General features: G+C 41.2%; 1 protein-coding gene across 1 annotated transcript; it reads left to right on the top strand.

The window, feature by feature from the left end:
• Positions 1-1,195: 1,195 nt before the first annotated feature.
• On the top strand, positions 1,196-18,025 carry ANGPTL4 (angiopoietin like 4). The gene is made up of 7 exons (XM_075611684.1): positions 1,196-1,962; positions 5,490-5,600; positions 5,905-6,010; positions 12,896-13,009; positions 13,593-13,688; positions 14,793-15,068; positions 16,161-18,025. The coding sequence occupies exons 1-7, from the start codon at positions 1,486-1,488 to the stop codon at positions 16,340-16,342; spliced, it is 1,362 nt and encodes a 453-aa protein (XP_075467799.1). The 5' UTR covers positions 1,196-1,485; the 3' UTR covers positions 16,343-18,025.
• The last annotated feature ends 219 nt before the right edge of the window (positions 18,026-18,244 follow it).

Genomic DNA, 18,244 nt, shown 5'->3' with positions numbered 1-18,244 from the left:
TGTGAGTGTGTGTGAGTATGTGAGTGTGTGAGAGTGTGTGTGAGTGTGTGTGTATATACAGTATATATATATATCAGAAGAATGACCTAGGCGCACGGGGAGACAAAAGAGAGAAAAAAACATAGGGTAGTATGTCTTAGAAGTTTAATCAATAAATGGTAAGATATGCACTCACAGCGTGTTGAATTAATTCAGGCGTTTTATCCACCCTGGGATCTGGAACTCTGTCAGTATATTAGGAACGTCTTTGAATCTGTGTCTCTGGATCCTATGACAGGTACAGCCCCTGACGAAGCCGCAAGGAGAAACGCGGAGGGCGTGGACTATACAGTGTTTAGTGGCACATTAGTGGATGGTAGTGTTAAGAGCTACACGTTTTTTAAAACGTTTTTTAAACTATTTTTGGTATACTATTGATCCCGGCATCAGTGACGCCCCACATGGGAGTGCAGTGCTCACGCAAAACCTCAGTGACGCGTCTGACGGAGGTACCGGAGGAGCATAGAGGACGGAGGAACCGGTTGCTGAATGCTGGAGAGCTGGAGAGCTGTGGCAGTGACACGCCGTGTGTGGAAACAAAATACTAGGACTTTAAAGTCTCTCAAGTACCTGTCGTAGGATCCAAGGACAGATTCAAAGACGTTCCTAATATAATGACAGAGTTCCAGATCCCAGGGTGGATAAAACGCCTGAATTAATTCAACACGCTGTGAGTACATATCTTACCATTTATTGGTTAAACTTCTAAGACATACTACCCTATGTTTGTTTTCTCTTTTGTCTCCCCGTGCTCATTCTTCTGGTATCTTTCCTTTACAAGCTTGTGGAGCTGTAGACCTAATTGGCAGCAGACAGAGACAGGGACAGGTAGATTGTAAGGGTTAAATACCCCCTACTATATCTTTATGTGGTAATAATTGGTTAGATATCCCTGTGTGATTGCGCTGTATGTTTCTTTATATATATATATTGTATTTGAAAACATTGCAATGTGCACTCTTTACCCGTCCAATTTAAAAGATATATGCAATTTAGTCATTGCTGCATTTTACTTTAATCCCTTAAAAGATTCGTCCCTAAAAAAATCCGTATTCAAAGCATATCACAAAAAAGATTGATTCAATTTACAGCTGTATGTTGAGTTGTAAAACACATGTTTTATATGCACACATATTAAAGTCAGTCTGGAGATTTCACGGCACAGCAGGTCACCAGCTAAACACCGTGCGTTTAGGGAAACACAAAACGGAGTGATTTGTGATCTCTGGAATTTGATCATGCCCCAGGGAAGACTAGTGTTTGGGCAACACCCCCTGCTGTCTTCCCATTGAGAGAAGTTATTCTGTAAACTGGGAGGGTTGTACGTAAGGAGGGGGTTGGAGTATATATATAACGGAGGTGCACACTGTAGCAGCAAAACAAATTCAGCTTGAGAGACAGACACAGGGAGTTAGTGATAAGGAATCTAGGTTGTCAGCAGTGAAGATGAAGCTACTCTGTGCAGGTCTGGTGTTGTGTGCATCAGTGTTAGCAGGGGAAGGTTGGGGGTTCTCATCAGATAAGAAGGTGCAGTTTGCCTCTTGGGATGAAGTAAATGTGATAGCCCATGGGCTGCTCCAGCTGGGGCATGGGCTGAAAGAGCATGTGGACAAAACAAAGAGCCAGCTGAAGGAGATTACAGGCAAGCTGAGTCAGCACAATGTCTCCTTGGTGGACTTTCTCAGGCAAGCCAAGCAGGTTCAAGAGGGTGGGGAGCTTCTAAAGGGCAGAGTGCAGGAGCTGGAGGACAGAGACAGGCAGCTCTATGACCTGTCCCATGGGCTGAAGGAGAAGGTGCAGGAGGTGAGCAGGGGAAGGGAGCAGCTGGATCAGAGACTGCAGAGCATGGAAGCCAAGATCCAGCAGCTGGAACCAGTCAAGAGGGAGAACCAGAGTGGTAACGAGGACCTCCTTAGTATCCAGGTAACAAGGGTACCCTGTGTGTTTATATGTGTGTGCATATGTGCAGACCCTGCAACATTTTGCATCAACATAGTTTTCTTGTACTGGATGGAGGTACCACTAAACACATCTTTTGGACATTCCTCTTACATTTCTACACCTACCCACACCATTGGTTTACACACCCACACACAACTTTTGTAAAGCGCTGTATACACTGTGGGCACTTTATTAATTTATATTTACACACTTACATAAACACACACATACTCTTACATCACTAAAATTCAGGGACCATTTAACACCTTTAGTCATAAATCGCATACTTCACAGGGGGGAGGGATAGGCTTCAGTCAGATACATTCCAGGATGCACTGTTTTTAAGTAAAAACCTTTCTTGCTTTATCCATTGTGCCGGAAGAAGAGATCAGTGTATCTCAAAAGCTCGCACAAATAAAAGCATTTCGTTAGCCACAGAACGGTATCGTCTATTCGTTTTTGATTATTAAGCTCGGCTAACACGGTACAGATACACACACACACATATATATATATACACAATGTGTATGTTCTGTACATATGCGAGCATTTTATATACGTACACATTTGTATGCGTGTGTATATAAATATATATTTTATTATTATATTTGTATATAAGTAATATGAAAAATAAAACCAGTAACCCATATACTGTAATCATTTCACTGATAACTCCAGAGAGGAGTAAGAATCCCATTGTGCCATGTCAGGAGAGCAGTTTCCATTGATGTCTGTGTAACCCCTTCACTGACCCGTAGGTCCAGCTAGTCCCCTTTCATGCTGCACGTTACTGGTTATTTGGATGGGGAATGAAATCATTGGGCAGTGTGTATATAACACAAGGATGAGCGCACCAGAGGCAGAAACTCTTGACTGCAGAGATTACTATCTGAGAGGACCGTAGGGTACAGGGGTGCACAAACTTCTTGAGCTGCGCCCCCTACCTGGGAGCCGCAGCGTTCGTGCCCCCCCTCTCCAATGACTCAGTGTCAAATGACGTTGCGGGTCATGTGACCCCGCCGTGTCATTTGATGAGCATTGCCATGGCGATGCGTGATGTCACATGACCCCGCGGCGTCGTTTGATGCCGCTTTGCCATGGTGACGCGTCGCCAAAGACCTGGCAGAGACAGGTAAGTGAGTTACAGAGACCTCACGCCTCCCCCGGCATTTAATTTAGATGCCGTAGGGAAGAGTGCGAGGCCTCTGTAACCGCCGCGCCCCCCTAAAAATTCTTGCGCCCCCCTGGGGGTCGCGCCCCCAGTTTGCGCACCGCTGGGGTAACATATAAATAGTGTGAACATGTTATAATCTGTTAATTATCTCTAACGCAAAGATGTTCCCTTTATCTTCTCCATCTAACTGGTCCGTATAACTCCTCTTATTGTTCCATATAACCGCTGCCTATAAATCCCCCCATAGACAGCAGGGGGTTTAACGCCAACCCATATTAATGGTGGGATTTACAGCCCTGACTTTCTAATGCCAGAGAACCTGATGTAACCCTGCAACACATTGCTGAGTACTCTGACCATGAAGGGATTAACTTGAGTTGACTAAGACATGAAGTGTATAGCAGAATAGATGACTGGAAACAGAGGCATGGGCAAGGTTAATGGGCCAGTCCCTCCAAGGATTAGCAAGTGTATTAACCACAGGGACATGTTTAAGGGGCCAGTCCCTCGGAGGACCAAAGTCTGCTAATGGGGTCAGTCCCTCCTAGGACCAAAATGTAGGCCACTAACGTTAGTGACATGGGTCAATGGCAATTGTACCAGAACCTGTAGTAATTTTGAAATAATTGTTTAAAGTCAGTTTGTAAAACATGTTGAGCTCAGACATGGGAGGGTTTCAATTTTCTGACATTAAGTAGAAATAGCCATGTTAGTCCAGTTGCGATAGAACTTGTCTTATTATATCAATTGTTAGTTCAAATAAAAAATGTATTACTTAATGCTAAAGTACTCATATTTTTACAAGAATACGCACAGGCAATAAGGACAGGGCTTGGCTTAGAGTAAAATAAATAATTGGTTGGTAAACACTCTTCTCCTCCGCCCCACTCCCCCCCCCCCCATCTGTTCAGAGGCCAATTGGACTCTTTACAAAAGGTTGTTTTCTGTCCTGCCATGTGTGATTGCACCTTTAGCGAAATTGAAGTCCTCCTTATAATACGGCACCAGTGATCATAAACATGTCAGATACAGGGCAGTATTTTATTCTGCAGAGTTTTTGCTGAAGAAGGTCCAGACATAAAGTTGGTTGTTTTCTGCTGTTGAGGTTAGTTAGCTGTGACAACCAAGTCAAAAGGGAAACCTGGTGTGAAATATGGGAAGATGTCATTCCAGAGGGCAAACTCCTATTTTCTTTTATAGCCCTTTAAAGGAATTGCATTGCAAATACACTGCAGGATCTAATATATAAATATATAACAGTAAACAAAGAAGCCCCAATGCACATCCAATATGGCAAATCATTTGAATAATTTCTATATGTTTTTTCTTCTCATAAGTTTAACACACACACTTCCTATAAATATATAATGTACATACATAGCCCCATATACATACACAAGGGTACTGGATGATGTAACTGCAGTATGTGACCATAAGACAAGATGAAAGAAGACTCATTCATTTTTGGGGTATTTAAAAAAGTAAATACCAGAAAGTTGCATTGAACATTTGATTCTGGTCTTAATAACACACTCGCCATACAACCACAAGAAACTCTCAAAGAATATTCATGTGTTTTATTTATTGGATAAAGAGCAGTACTGTACATGATGTTCGGTTGCCTAGCACAGTCCTCTCTTCCAGGCATGCACGTACTGCATGTACTCAGCATGCACGTCCAAAGTGATGTCATTACTAAAGGGGGATCACATTACTCACAGGACAGGGGCTGGCGGGTCTCCCTACTGTCTACAGAGGCCCTGGCTGCAGCTGTTACTAATATGGCTGAGTTCAGCAGGTCTAGCCAGTATCGCATTGTAACACAGCTCAATGAATCTAGTCGCAAGAGAATCTTCTTCGTTTTCATTACGAACCCCTATTACACATACTGTACCGTATACTATACATAATGGGATCAATGTATTATGCTGTATACTATATACAGTACTTCTACAAGATCTCTCTTTTACACACCATACAGTGCAATGGGATCCCTATCTTACAAATACCATACAGTCCAATAGGATTTCTCTCTTACACACCATACACTGCAATGGGATTCCCATGTTACACACAATACACTGTAGTGGGACCATCCTTTTAAAAATCATCCCGTCTGGCACAAAAGGCCAGTCCGTCTATAATCTTTCTTGTTTCAGGAGCAAACACAGGGGGGAATGGGGGCATTTGAAAATGGAGTCCAACTACCTGCACTGTTAATGACTATTCAAGGGTGCCCTGTATTCTGCTGCTAGTCCCTCTGGCAATGAAGGTGATTAAATGACAATCTGGTAATGGAGCCGCTCATATATCATTGTGTTTTCTGCTTTTCCAGTCGTTAATGGAGACTCAGAACCAGAGGATGGATGAGCTTTTGGAGAAGATTAAGTTGCAACAATACAAACTAGACAAGCAGAACCTCCAGATTAAAAGCCTTCAAAGCAAAGTAAGTCTGTCGCTTTACCTGTAAATCCTCTGCCATTAATTATGATAATTACATCGCTGTATAGTAAGCACCCAGAAATGTGACTAAAAGAGAGGAGCTATATGAAACAATAGGATGCGTTCTAGGGAGCGGTTATATGGAGCATTAGGAGGAGTTATAGGGAGTGGTTGTATGGAGCAATAGGAAAAGTTATAGGGAGTGGTTGTATGGAGCAATAGGAATAAGGGAGGAGATATATGGAGAAATAAGGGGAGAGTGCCCTAACGTTGAAATATGTATAGTTGATACGTAGCATCTATCACAGATTCAGGACAACAGAACGCAAAGCCAGAAATGGAGAATAAATCTAAAGAAAAATACCAGAGATGAATCCCAGAGCCGGAATAGCAGCACAGAGTCTGAGAATTACAGTAAGTAACGCACCCTTTCTCTACAAAATTATTAGGGAATGTTATAATTCAGCAGTGCGCAAACTGGGGGGCGGGAGAATTTCTAGGGGGAAGCGGGCGGGTACAGAGGCCCAACGCTGTTCCCCAGGGCATTTAAATTAAATGCTGGTGGAGGCATGAGGCCTCTGTAACGCGCTTACCTGCAGTCAGCCAGGTCTTCGGCGATGCCGCGGGGTCATGTGACGCCATGCGTCGCCATGGCAACGCGCGTCAAATGACGCGGTGGGGTCACGTGACGTTACATGACCCGCAACGTCATTTGATGCCGAACCAGTGGGAGAGGGGGGGGGGGGTGCGAACACTGCGGCTCCCAGGAAGGGGGCCGTAGCTCAAAAAGTTTGCGCACCGCTGTTCTAACTCCTTCGGTGCTGGAGTGACTGTAAAAACTACAGTCTGTTTTGCCTCTAACACATGGTTATGAGGTTACATTGGTTTGTATGGTAATGACCCTTTAACTTATTAAACATGTTAATGTCATTAGGTCACTTTTGTTCTATATGTGACTGACTCTTTAACATAAACATGTCACCGTCATTAGGATACTTTGGTCCTACATGCAGTTGACCCTTTAACCAATTAAGCATGTCACTGTCATTAGGTATGCAATTGGAAATGGTGCTGAGCAAGGCGCATAAAACCCTTTAATGTATCTCTGTCATATACAAAAAAATCCCATTTATGTTTCAAAACTGTTATCTCTGTGTTTAATGCAAGAGGGTTTTGTGATACATAAAAGTTGCTCCAGTGAAGTTATTATTGTAGGTCAACTGTAAGCTATTCTGTATTTGCTCAGCTAATACAACAGCTGGACAGATTTAGGAACTTATTTTATATCCGCCAAAGTGGCTGATCAGGCTATTTTCGGCCGAAATTCCCCATTGAAGTCAATTGATCGTCCGCGTCGGCTTATATAGAATAAGTCCCTTAAACCTGATATGTCTCCTGTTATTTTAAAAGCGGGTAAGCACATAAAGGGTTGTTGTTGCATAGGAAGTAGTGTTATGCAGTCTCATATAAGTAAAAAAGCCCAGCCTTACAACATAAGCAGTATATATAGCAGTATAGAAGGATGTCTATACGTGTGTGTGTGTGTGTGTGCAAATTTGTAGGTAATTGTATATATCAGTGTGTCCATGTATGTGTATCAGTGTTTGTGTGTATCAATTGCTAATATGTTCAAATGTATGTGTATCAGAGTTTGTGTGTATCAATTGCTAATGTGTTTCAATGTGTGTGTGTGTGTCAGTATGTGTGAATGCGTATAAGTGTGTTTACATGTAAAGCGTGTGTGTGTGTGTGTGTGTGTGTGTGTGTGTGTATCAGCGTGTTAGTGAACTTGTGTAATGAAGCATCAGGTGCTGGGTTTAGGGGTCAGCAAATATAAGGGCAGGGGCTACTAGCCCTTTCACTTCCAGAGTTAGATAACCATCTTACATACATCAGTTACCCCATAGATTTTAATGTGATCAACCTATTAAAAGGCAATCTCCCCCTCTTTCACCCATGAGGATTTAGAGCCACAAAAGCACCTGCATTTCATATATTACCCATTCTAGCTTTCCAAAAAAGTACAGCACATCTCCCTTACAAAGACCCTGTTGTTTTCATTGAAAAGGGATCTTTAAAAAAACCCTTGTCCTGGAGCCAAGTGTGTGAAAGTTGAAGTCGTATTCCTTCCATGTGCCAGAGGTTTAATCACTTCCAGAAGATGCTGCCCCTTAGCAAGAGTCCTCGCTAACCAGCACTTGGCTTCCTGCCAACTGTGTGAAAGTTCAGTCTCTGTTAGATGAATAATAGAGTTTAATCTTCATTGTTGTATGGGAGGACTAAAGAGGCTTAACCCCTTCCCTGTCAGAGAACATCAACACATTGCAGAACATAATGTATAATTATTCCTATTGTTTCATATAACCTCTCCTCCCTGTACCTCCTCTTATTGCTCTATATAACCGCTCCCTGTACCTCCTCCTATTGATCTATATAACCGCTCCCTGTATCTCCTCCTATTGCTCTATATAACCTCTCCTCCCCGTACCTCCTCCTATTGCTCTATATAACCTCTCCTCCCTGTGTCTCCTCCTATTGCTCTATATAACCTCTCCTCCCTGTATCTCCTCCTATTGCTCTATATAACCTCTCCTCCCTGTACTGCCTCCTATTGCTCTATATAACCTCTCCTCCCTGTACCTCCTCCTATTGCTCTATATAACCTCTCCTCCCTGTATCTCCTCCTATTGCTCTATATAACCTCTCCTCCCTGTATCTCCTCCTATTGCTCTATATAACCTCTCCTCCCTGTATCTCCTCCTATTGCTCTATATAACCTCTCCTCCCTGTACTGCCTCCTATTGCTCTATATAACCTCTCCTCCCTGTACCCCCTCCTATTGCTCTATATAACCTCTCCTCCCTGTATCTCCTCCTATTGCTCTATATAACCTCTCCTCCCTGTACCTCCTCCTATTGCTCTATATAACCGCTCCCTGTATCTCCTCCTATAGCTTCATAAAACGACTCCCTATAATTCCTCCTATTGCTCCATATAACTGCTCCCTATAACTACTCCTACTATTTTCCTGTAGTCTGCAGAATTAAAGAGTGACCAGTTATCAGTTTTAAATTAGAAACTTTAAAGTCATTTATAAAACATCCGGAGGGGGACGATAGAATAACAGAACATTTTGTGGTGAAAATTTTGGAGATATATATATTTTTTTTTCCTGGAGTGTCCTTGCAAAGGTCTTTTTATTGATGTACAACATGAGCACAGAGCAATGAAAGATGTAGGAGACGAAGTGTGACAGACATATGGTTGGCTATTTGTGAATTATATACAGTATGTAGAAGATCCACTTTATGTTGCTAAGTAGGATTACGACGTTTTAAAAAATCATAGTTTGACCTCAAGTTACTGCCAATAGTTATGTTGAACATTGAGGAAATTCCTATGATGTAAATGAGCCTTGTGTACGTAACAAAGTAGGTAAAAGTTCAAATGTTTCTGTGTTGGGTAAAAATATTCCTTGCACATAGTTTTTACAAGAAAAGCCCAGCCCTGCAGAATTCTCCATATAACCTTTACCCTAGTTCTAACCACAGACAGCTGATGTAATTCTGCAAAGTGTGTCACACATACAATCAATGCTGCATTCCTTATAGGGAGAAACACTGTTTTCAATTTGGTGTATGTATACATATAATGAAGACCGATTTGGGTGAAATTATATCTTAGCTTTATTGAGCCTGTTCCTTTATCCAGGCAAAATATACAAAAACTACAAAATAACAAACCCCTATCCCTTTGAAAGGGCAAACTTACTTCCCCAGACCCTATCTGCAGGACTGGAGGGATATTCCTATTACCAGCCTATCAGCCCAAAGTCTCAGGAAGTACCTAAAGCAGGTGGCCCTTCATGTCAGTCCCAGGCATGTTCCTGGGTCTTCTGGGTCCAGGAAATATAGGTCTCTGGGTGTCTTGATCTCAGCACAGCCTTTGTGCTCAAGACAGTGTCCGTGCAGGCTTCTCTGCTCTCCTTCTGTCAGCCCAAATGTGAGCTTAGAGATCCCTCTCCTGTTTCTCACATCAGGCTTTTCTAAAAGTCCTAATCAGCCAGGTGGGTCTGGTTGATTGTCTGTGTGCAACTAACCAGCACACTGCTAGATTTAGAGGCAGTTGCTCCCAAACAGTGATAAGTCTATGTTACAGTGTGTAATGATATATCGTCACTGTAGAGTTAAAACTCATAAAATGTATTTTTTGGCAAAAACTCACTAAATGCACTTCCTGACTTGGAATTGTTTTAGATTTCTATTGAAAAACTCATTAAGTGCCTATTTAGTCATAGTTCAGAGTTAACAAAACATAAAACTCCTTAAGACAAAAAAAAGTAGAAAACAGCGCAGAGGCCAAAAAATGTATTGATAAATACAAATTTACCAAACATATACACATGTAGTGTTCATTACAGAACACATAAAGCAATGACAATATAAAACATTAGACTACATCGATTGATGTGTATGCAAAGGATAGCCAACATATATAGATTTGAAACAGATATAAATTTACAATAAGCATGTAGCGATAAACTGATGTATGGGGAACCTGGCAGAGATGGCAGGCGAAATTCGTTGATGTTAAAAGTCCGGAAAACAAACACCGTTTGCTGGAGTCACCTCTCCCGAAATCGACCCAACTCGTAAAACTACAGCTGCTAGTGCGTAACCTCAACGCGTTTCGCACTTCTGTGCTTCGTCAGGGGTTCACTGACGAAGCAAGAAAGTGCAAACACATTGAGGGTACGTGAGGTTAGGCACTAGCAGCTGCAGTTTTACAAGTTGGATCGATTTCGGAAGAGATGACTCCAGTAAAAAATAAAAAAACATAAATGATGCTGATGATCCATAGGTCTGAGTAAGATACAACTATATCTATGTGTGCGTGTGTGTATGTATAGATATATATATTAGTATCTACCGCTTTTGTATCTAACGTCCTCTCCCGTTTAAAACCTCTCACTCGCTGCCCCACGCCTCTGGAATACCCTTCTAAATATCCAAGACTAGCATCTTCTCTCTCCACCTTTAGGACCTTTCTTAAAACACACCTCTTTAACAAAGCATATGAGTAGCTCCGCTGGCTGATACTATACATCTCATAGGCACTGACATTGACCCCTTGCAGACACACTTGCCAAAGAGCTTGCAATCTGAGTGGTAAATGGGGAGAACTTACAGAGGCAGAAAGAGGGTGTTCTGGTAAGTGTGTCTGCAAGGGGTCAAGGTCTTTTCCTCTTATTTTTATGTGCTTATTCTAATTATGTGTTATAATATTATGTCGTGTATTACTGCTGTAAAGCGCTATGTACCTGTAAAGCACTATATAAATAAATAAAGATAAATACAGTAGTTATATTAGAAATCTTGCCACAGGTACGGAATAAGACTCTTAGATCATATTGTACCAATACTGAATTAGTATTTTTTGACTAAAATCAAATTGAATGAAGATATCATACAAGTAAATAAAGGGTGGTGTCCTTTCAAATAATTTTACACATTTTTGGGTAATCCACGTCTATGATGCAACGATCGTAGAAGTGTACAAGATTGGGCCAAACATGGCAGAAAGTGAGAATTTGGCAGGCTAGCTTGACTGTAGTAAGCCACGTTGTGTGATTAACAGTGTTGTGATGAATAGCAAGTCAGGCTACAAAGGTAAACACACCGAAAGCCAGGTCTGTCCTCAGCGGAACTAGGGATGGAGAGGGAGGAAGCCTTGGGTAAAAAAGTTCGTATTTACAATCTCACCGCATTTAAAGCATTCTGCACTAGTAGAATTCAGAGCTTTCAGGACACCGTTCTACTACTAAGCAACATTCATAGGAGTTAGGCTAAAAAAAAAACCTATTAAACATGTCACCGTGATTAGGTGACTTTGGTTAGGGGAACCATACGTCCCGGTTTAGCCGGGACAGTCCCGAATTTTTATTAAACTCTCGGTGTTCCGACTGTTTTGTCAAAATCATTCAAATGTCCCGGTTTTTAGCTTTTCCCTGTTTGGATTCACATAAACCTCCTAAAACCATAAAACTAGACACTGCGTGTTTTTATGTGATTGATCATATCAAAGAGTAAACATTTTTAATATATTCGTAAACTTATATTAAACGATTTATTAATATAGACTAAACTGTCATTCCAGAGTTTGTGTTATGCTAGGAAACTGAAATAAATCCACAATACAGCATAAAGCGGGACTCTATTGGACAAATACCATTATAATATTTGTATTTAAGTGATGTCATTTCTTTTATAAATAATTTTTTTCATGTATCCCAGTTTCTACTTCTGAAAATCTGGTCACTCTAACTTTGGTCCTACATGAGAATGCCCCTTTAACTATTAAACATGTCATTGTAAAAAGGTCACGTTGGTCATATTTGGGACTGGACATTGGATGTTTGCATATGGGTCAGAAATGGACTTTGATCCATACCACTAAAACTGTGTTATGTTGGCACTTGTGTGAAGGAGAGAGACCAAAGTACAGAGCATGAAGGGAGGATTTTTTGTAACTATTTAAAAAATAGGGCCAGGAAATGCTTTGAATTAGTCACCAATGACCGAAGGCTCTTTAGACGTGTGTGCGGCTATTAGAGGTTCAGTCCCACTTGTGTGATAGTTGTAGTAACGTGAGACACTCCCTCATCTTAAACCCCGTAGCTGCTCTCCAGCAGCAAATGGCTTAATGGTTTTCATTTTTGCTTATATTCCATAGCTTTTTTGGGATATCTTACTGCAATTATCTCATCGCCATCTTACACACAACTATTTAACAGGGTTGTCCAATTTAAGTCTTTAGTGGCAACTGACGTGTCTAAGATGGTGATCCTATCAGCTGCCCCCATAAAATTCAATATCTGTTAGGGCCATTTAAGGAATCTGACTTAAATGAAGTAAGATTACTATGAGGATTTCAAGGTTGCAGTGACTTAAATTGAGTCCCTGCACCTCCCTGTAGCCTCCTCCTAAACTTCCCAGGACCTTTCTAACTGGGTGAAAGTCCCTATGAATATCCCTGCTGCCTGGGGGAATATAATCAGATGAAGTTTTTATTCCGGTCTGATTATGTCACTGCCCTCACTTGGGAGGGATAGCCAATAATCATTGAGGGCTAGACCAGTAAATGATTCCGAGTGAGAAAGTAGCAGCCAGAGACTTTTCCTGATAAAGTGACCAATCCATAAACTACAATTGGCTGCTCTGTCATATGACTTGTTTAGGTCCACATTGATTTTGGGTGGGATGTAACTGGTAATATGCTGTCTCTCCTTTTTCTGTTCAGGGCTGCCATCTGACTGTCACCAGATCTTCTTAGAAGGAGAAAAGTCCAGTGGCGTCTATAGAATCCAGCCACTCCGGGCTCAACCTTTTGAAGTCTTCTGTGAAATGACAGCAGGTCAGTTCAGTCCCCTGAATTTCACACATTTAACTAGTCACTGTCATGTCCACTTTGGTCCTTACTAAAACTGACCCTTAAATCAATTAAACATGTCACTGTCATAAGGTCACGTCTAGATGTGACTGATCGGTTAACTATTAAACATGTCACTGTCATAAGGTCACGTCTAGATGTGACTGATCGGTTAACTATTAAACATGTCACTGGGTCACTTTGCTACTTGGGACTGACCCTATACTCATTAAACAGATGTTTAGGTATCTTTGTCCTAGGTGCAACTGCATCTTTAGAATGGCTGTCGTTTAATCAACATATATTAGATCTGTTATACATTGAAAGCACTCAGCCATATATGTCTGCCATTTTTAAATGTGGGTTCCATAATTTAAAGGGTGAAACTGAACAGCATAGAAAGTCTTCCTAAAACAGGGTACTGAATATGTTCAACTGTAAAACCCTCAGAGATCCCATACTACAGCATAAGGCAGGAACATCTTTATTTCCCCCGATAAGTTTGTCTTCTCTTATTTCAAAAATCAAAAAATTACAAGAAAATCATGGGCGTTTTCTCTTGAAACAGACGGAGGGTGGACACTTATCCAGAGACGTGAGGATGGCTCAGTTGATTTTGATCAGCTATGGGAATCTTACAAGAACGGATTTGGTAACCTTAATGGTCAGTACAAAATATTTGGACTAACGTGTTCTGTTCTGCTCTAGTATTTTGTTTGTAAAAGTTTATCGTCAGTAGTTCTGATTTTGTAAACTGTCTGCCTCCACTATTTTCCATTCTTGTAAATGGTTTAGATGCATTGCTTTACAATTTCTATACTGTTCCATTTTTAATTTATCATAACCAATTAATTTCAATAACTCGGGTTTTGTAAAATGTTTAATGTAAATTGTTTATTACATAAACTGTCTGGCTCCACTGCTTTTAGTAAAAAAACAAAACATTTTTAATTAATGAGATCATTTACTTTAAATATTGTTCATTTTGACAAGCACTTGATTCCGTAAGTTGTGAAGTTACAAGATTTTGGACTTTGTAAAATGTGTAGTACCCCTAATTGTAATTTTCGAAACCTTTTTGAATCACCTGGGGTTTTATTTATAGGTTGTGTTTTTTTATTTTGTAAACAGTTTGATTTTGTTGTTTTTCATATCAGAAATCATTTCAGTATTAACATTTACAATTTTGTAAACCACTTAATGTTTGTGTTTCTGTTTATAACAAACCATTTACTTCCTTGATTTGATTTTTAAAACCATCTAATACCACCTTTTTTTCATTTATTTAAACTGTTTGTTTTCAATGTTCTTAATTTATGTCTAAACCACCAGTGACATTGTATTTTTTATTTTGTATTTTGTATTTTTTCATTCTTTTTGTTGTTTTTTTAAACTATTTTTTAACTATTTATTTTTAAGCCACATGATTCATTTTTTTGTTTTTTTTCCAGAAACTTTTTTTTATTTTTTATTTTTATATTAGTATTTTATATTTTTATTTTTTTTATTTTTAGTATTTTATATTTTTTTATTTTTTATTTTTTATTTTTAGTATTTTATATTTTTTTATTTTTTATTTTTAAACTGGTTTAGTTCCAATATTTTGTAAGCATCTTGCTGCTGAAGTGTTTTGATTCTTTTAAACCGTTTAGTTTCATGGTCTTGGTTTTTTGTAAACCTGGAGATCTTCTTGATTCCATAATTAACTGGTGACCTGCGTGTCGGTACCAGAGACTTTGCATCTGACAAGCTGTTTTTTTTTTTGCAGGGGAGTTCTGGCTCGGGCTGCAAAAGATGCACCAGATAACTCAGCAGGGGAGATATCTCCTGCATATTGAGCTGCAGGATTGGGAGCAGAATGTTCAGTCCATGGAGGCCAAGCTTCGTTTGGGAGGCCCTAACGCCGCCTACTCCCTCCAGCTCCTGGGCCCCAAGTCTGGGAAGCTGGAGAACGCCCTGGGTGATTTCCGACAGCTACCGTTCTCCACCCGCGACCGGGATCAAGATCTAAAGTCGGACATCAACTGTGCCAAACAACTCTCAGGTCAGTAGAATAATGCAGTACACCTCCTTTTGAAAGTGAATTGCCTGTGATGCCCCTTAACCCCTTCAGTGCGCTAAGGATGTACGGTGTATGTCAATAAAAGTACCACTACAGGAGCCCTTATGATGTACACCGTAAGTCAGGGGTGCGCAAACTTTTGCCCCTGCGCCCCCCTTAATCTTCTTGTCCTCCGGTGCTCACGCCCCCACTTCGCTCTGTGTGGCGTCAAATGGCGCACAGCGTTGCTATGGCAACACACATGTGACATCACGCCGCATTACCCCGTGGCGTCATTTGACGTTGCCATAGCGACGCTTCCAGACGCCGGCTGAAGCAAGGTAAGTTTAGGTTTCAGAGGCCTCATGCGATTCTCCGGCTTTTCATTTTAATGCCTTGGGGAAGAGCGTGGGGCCTCTGCAACCGCCCGCGCCACCCTCTCCCCCCGAAAAATCTTACGCCCCCCAGTTTGCGCACCGCTGCCGTAAATCATTACCCCTTGCTAGTTTCTTAGGGACTGTACACAATTCATTCAAGGAGTGGGTCTGTTCCCTTTGTGTCACATCTGGCCTGACGGGCAGAACTGAAGCAGCATCACGTGATTACTCAGAAGAGGGATCCTGTGATGTGGAGGTGCCAGAGGGTCCGTGGCCACGCAGGTGGCACGACCCCCTGACACTGAAAGAGTTAAAGAAAATGACCAACCTTATTTGAAAATGTTTCCTTTGATTTTGTTTTCATTCGCATTTCAATAGGGTCCAAAGCCTGCAGTAGAGTGGCCACATGGCAAACTCTGCTGTTTATTATCACTTCACTCCACCCCACCACAACCCAAGCAGCGCTGTTTTCCATGCAGAGGTGAAATAGACTTACTGGAGAAACTGTCTTATTCTCAGCTCCTCTGATAAGTCTATTTGAAGGCCAATGATGTAATGAAGCAATATTGACTTCAGTTTTGGGGTCATTTTGCAAGAATAACTCTGCAAGATCAGTGATCAGGGCAAAAACTAGAGGTGAAAACAAACACCATATTGTTCAGTATAGGGAAGAAATCTTTACCAAGTAAAAAATTAAGATCTGCTCTATATGTTGCAGGAGGCTGGTGGTTTAGCACTTGTGGCCATTCAAACCTCAATGGCAAGTACTTCCGCTCCATCCCTCGTCAGCGGCATGAGAGGAAGCAGGGCATCTTCTGGAAGACCTGGAAGGGCAGATACTACCCTCTGAAATCCACCTCCATCAAAATCCGCCCCTTGGATCCGGAGCTTGCGTTGTAGACATTGGTGCGAGTGCGGCCATCTTGAATTGGTTTAGACTTTTGACCATTCCAAACAGTTCCGCATCTCTGCTGCTGAGGTTGACACACAGTGAGAGGTCCAGAGGCACACCAACTGCTCACAGCGAGATGAACCATGGCGGTTAACTATTTAAGTGCTATGGGCCTTAATGTTGCTTTACACAACTAGTACAAATTTGATGTTAACAATATGTTTATATGGTTATTGGGTTAGACAAGTGCCATGTTTATGCTATAAGAACACTGATGCCTTGGATACCACTAATCTTATTTTCACACCCAGGAGTACCTTTTTAAAAGGTTTGTTTTAGCACATCTGCCCCCTTCCTAATTTGACAGACTAAATACATTTATACAGGCCAAACTGAGCTTTGTAATAGTATTTATTTAACGTGGATCTACTGTGCACAGGACAACTGCTTTTCTTAAAGGCTACTTTGACCATTGCATAAGAGGATATCTACAAGTCCTATTAGAAAATATGGGTGCAGTGTCTACAGAAAGCCGCCCACGTTAAATAAAGACTGGTATCCAACTGTTAAAGTTTAAAGTACAGAAACTGAGTCTTTTAAAGCAGCATTCCGCCCTGCTCGCTATCTGTTTGCGATGTTTTTTTTTTTTACTTATGTGAACTGGGTTCCCCATGCTATGGGGACTCTCCACCTCCCATTCCCAAGCCTTGCCTGATGGACACACAGTGGCCACACAGTCAGAAAGTTGCTTTGCTATGTGTCATGGGGAAAGATAAAAATATATAATATTTTTTGGGGGGGGTTGGGGGGGATTGCTGCTTTAATACAGATACCTTTTAGGTAAATAAAATAATGGGTGTGTCATGTACAGTATTTGGGATTTCTGGAAGGGAATGGGATTAAATGAGTGTAGTAGTGGCTTTCAGGAATCCCAATATGAGAAGCAAGTGCCACTAACCATATTAATGTACTATAAATAAGGATACAGTTTGCAAAAACGCTAAAAGATTAAATGGGGTCTTAGGCTGCGTCCATGCTGCCGGAGACCGCGCGGAGGCGTGCACGCGCGACAGCAGGAGGGGGCGCGCAGTGCGCGAGGAGTCAGTTCAATCTGATTCCTCGGCGCGACGGGCAGGTCACGTGAGCGGTTCGCCCAATGACGGCAAACCAGCTCTGTGACGTCACAGACACGCCCCCCACGGCGCGTCTACCTTGGCCACTTAACGAGGGTGACGTCACACGCACACACACCTCGGCGCGGTCTTCGGCAGCATGGACGCAGCATTAGGAAGGAAAAAACAAAAGCAGTGAACAGACCATGTATTGTATAGCCTGATAAAGAAATCACTAACCCTTACAGGAACTACATCGTTAAAGTCATTGCAAAAGATGCATTTGTTACAGTTACATTGCGCTGCTTTAGTGCAGTTACCAAACTCCGGTCATATTGACTGAACTTCAACGGCGACAGAGATCCATTGAACAATGTAAATATATATGTGGAAAACTGTTTTTAGATTTATGAATCTACCAAATGATTTGTCTGTGTATTTAAATAACTGTATAATTTATAAATGTTCTTTTTGTAAAAACAACTTATTTTGTTTCACACTGTTAACTTTTTTTTTTTATTATTAAAGTCAGGCTTTCTTATGTCTTTTAAATAAAAAGGTAAAATATCTGCAATTTCATTCACAGAATTAAATAACTGATACAGGCAAATAGGACTAGCTCAGCACATGGCAAGGAAGATATAAGCGTTTGAAATATTTAAGCGCCCAGGGCAGTCTGACATAATAACCTCAGACGCTAGAGCTTAATTAGATCTTTTTTTCTCTCAAAGCATGACACTAATATTACTGTTGCGGCCCAGCTTAATCTAAAGCTTAACCGCATTTTTTTTTTTTTCG

This window comes from Ascaphus truei, chromosome 8 (assembly GCF_040206685.1).
Source record: "Ascaphus truei isolate aAscTru1 chromosome 8, aAscTru1.hap1, whole genome shotgun sequence".
Taxonomy (NCBI): Eukaryota; Metazoa; Chordata; class Amphibia; order Anura; family Ascaphidae; genus Ascaphus; species Ascaphus truei.
Note: the sequence above shows the minus strand (reverse complement) of the source record. Positions and strands in the feature narration are given on the sequence as shown.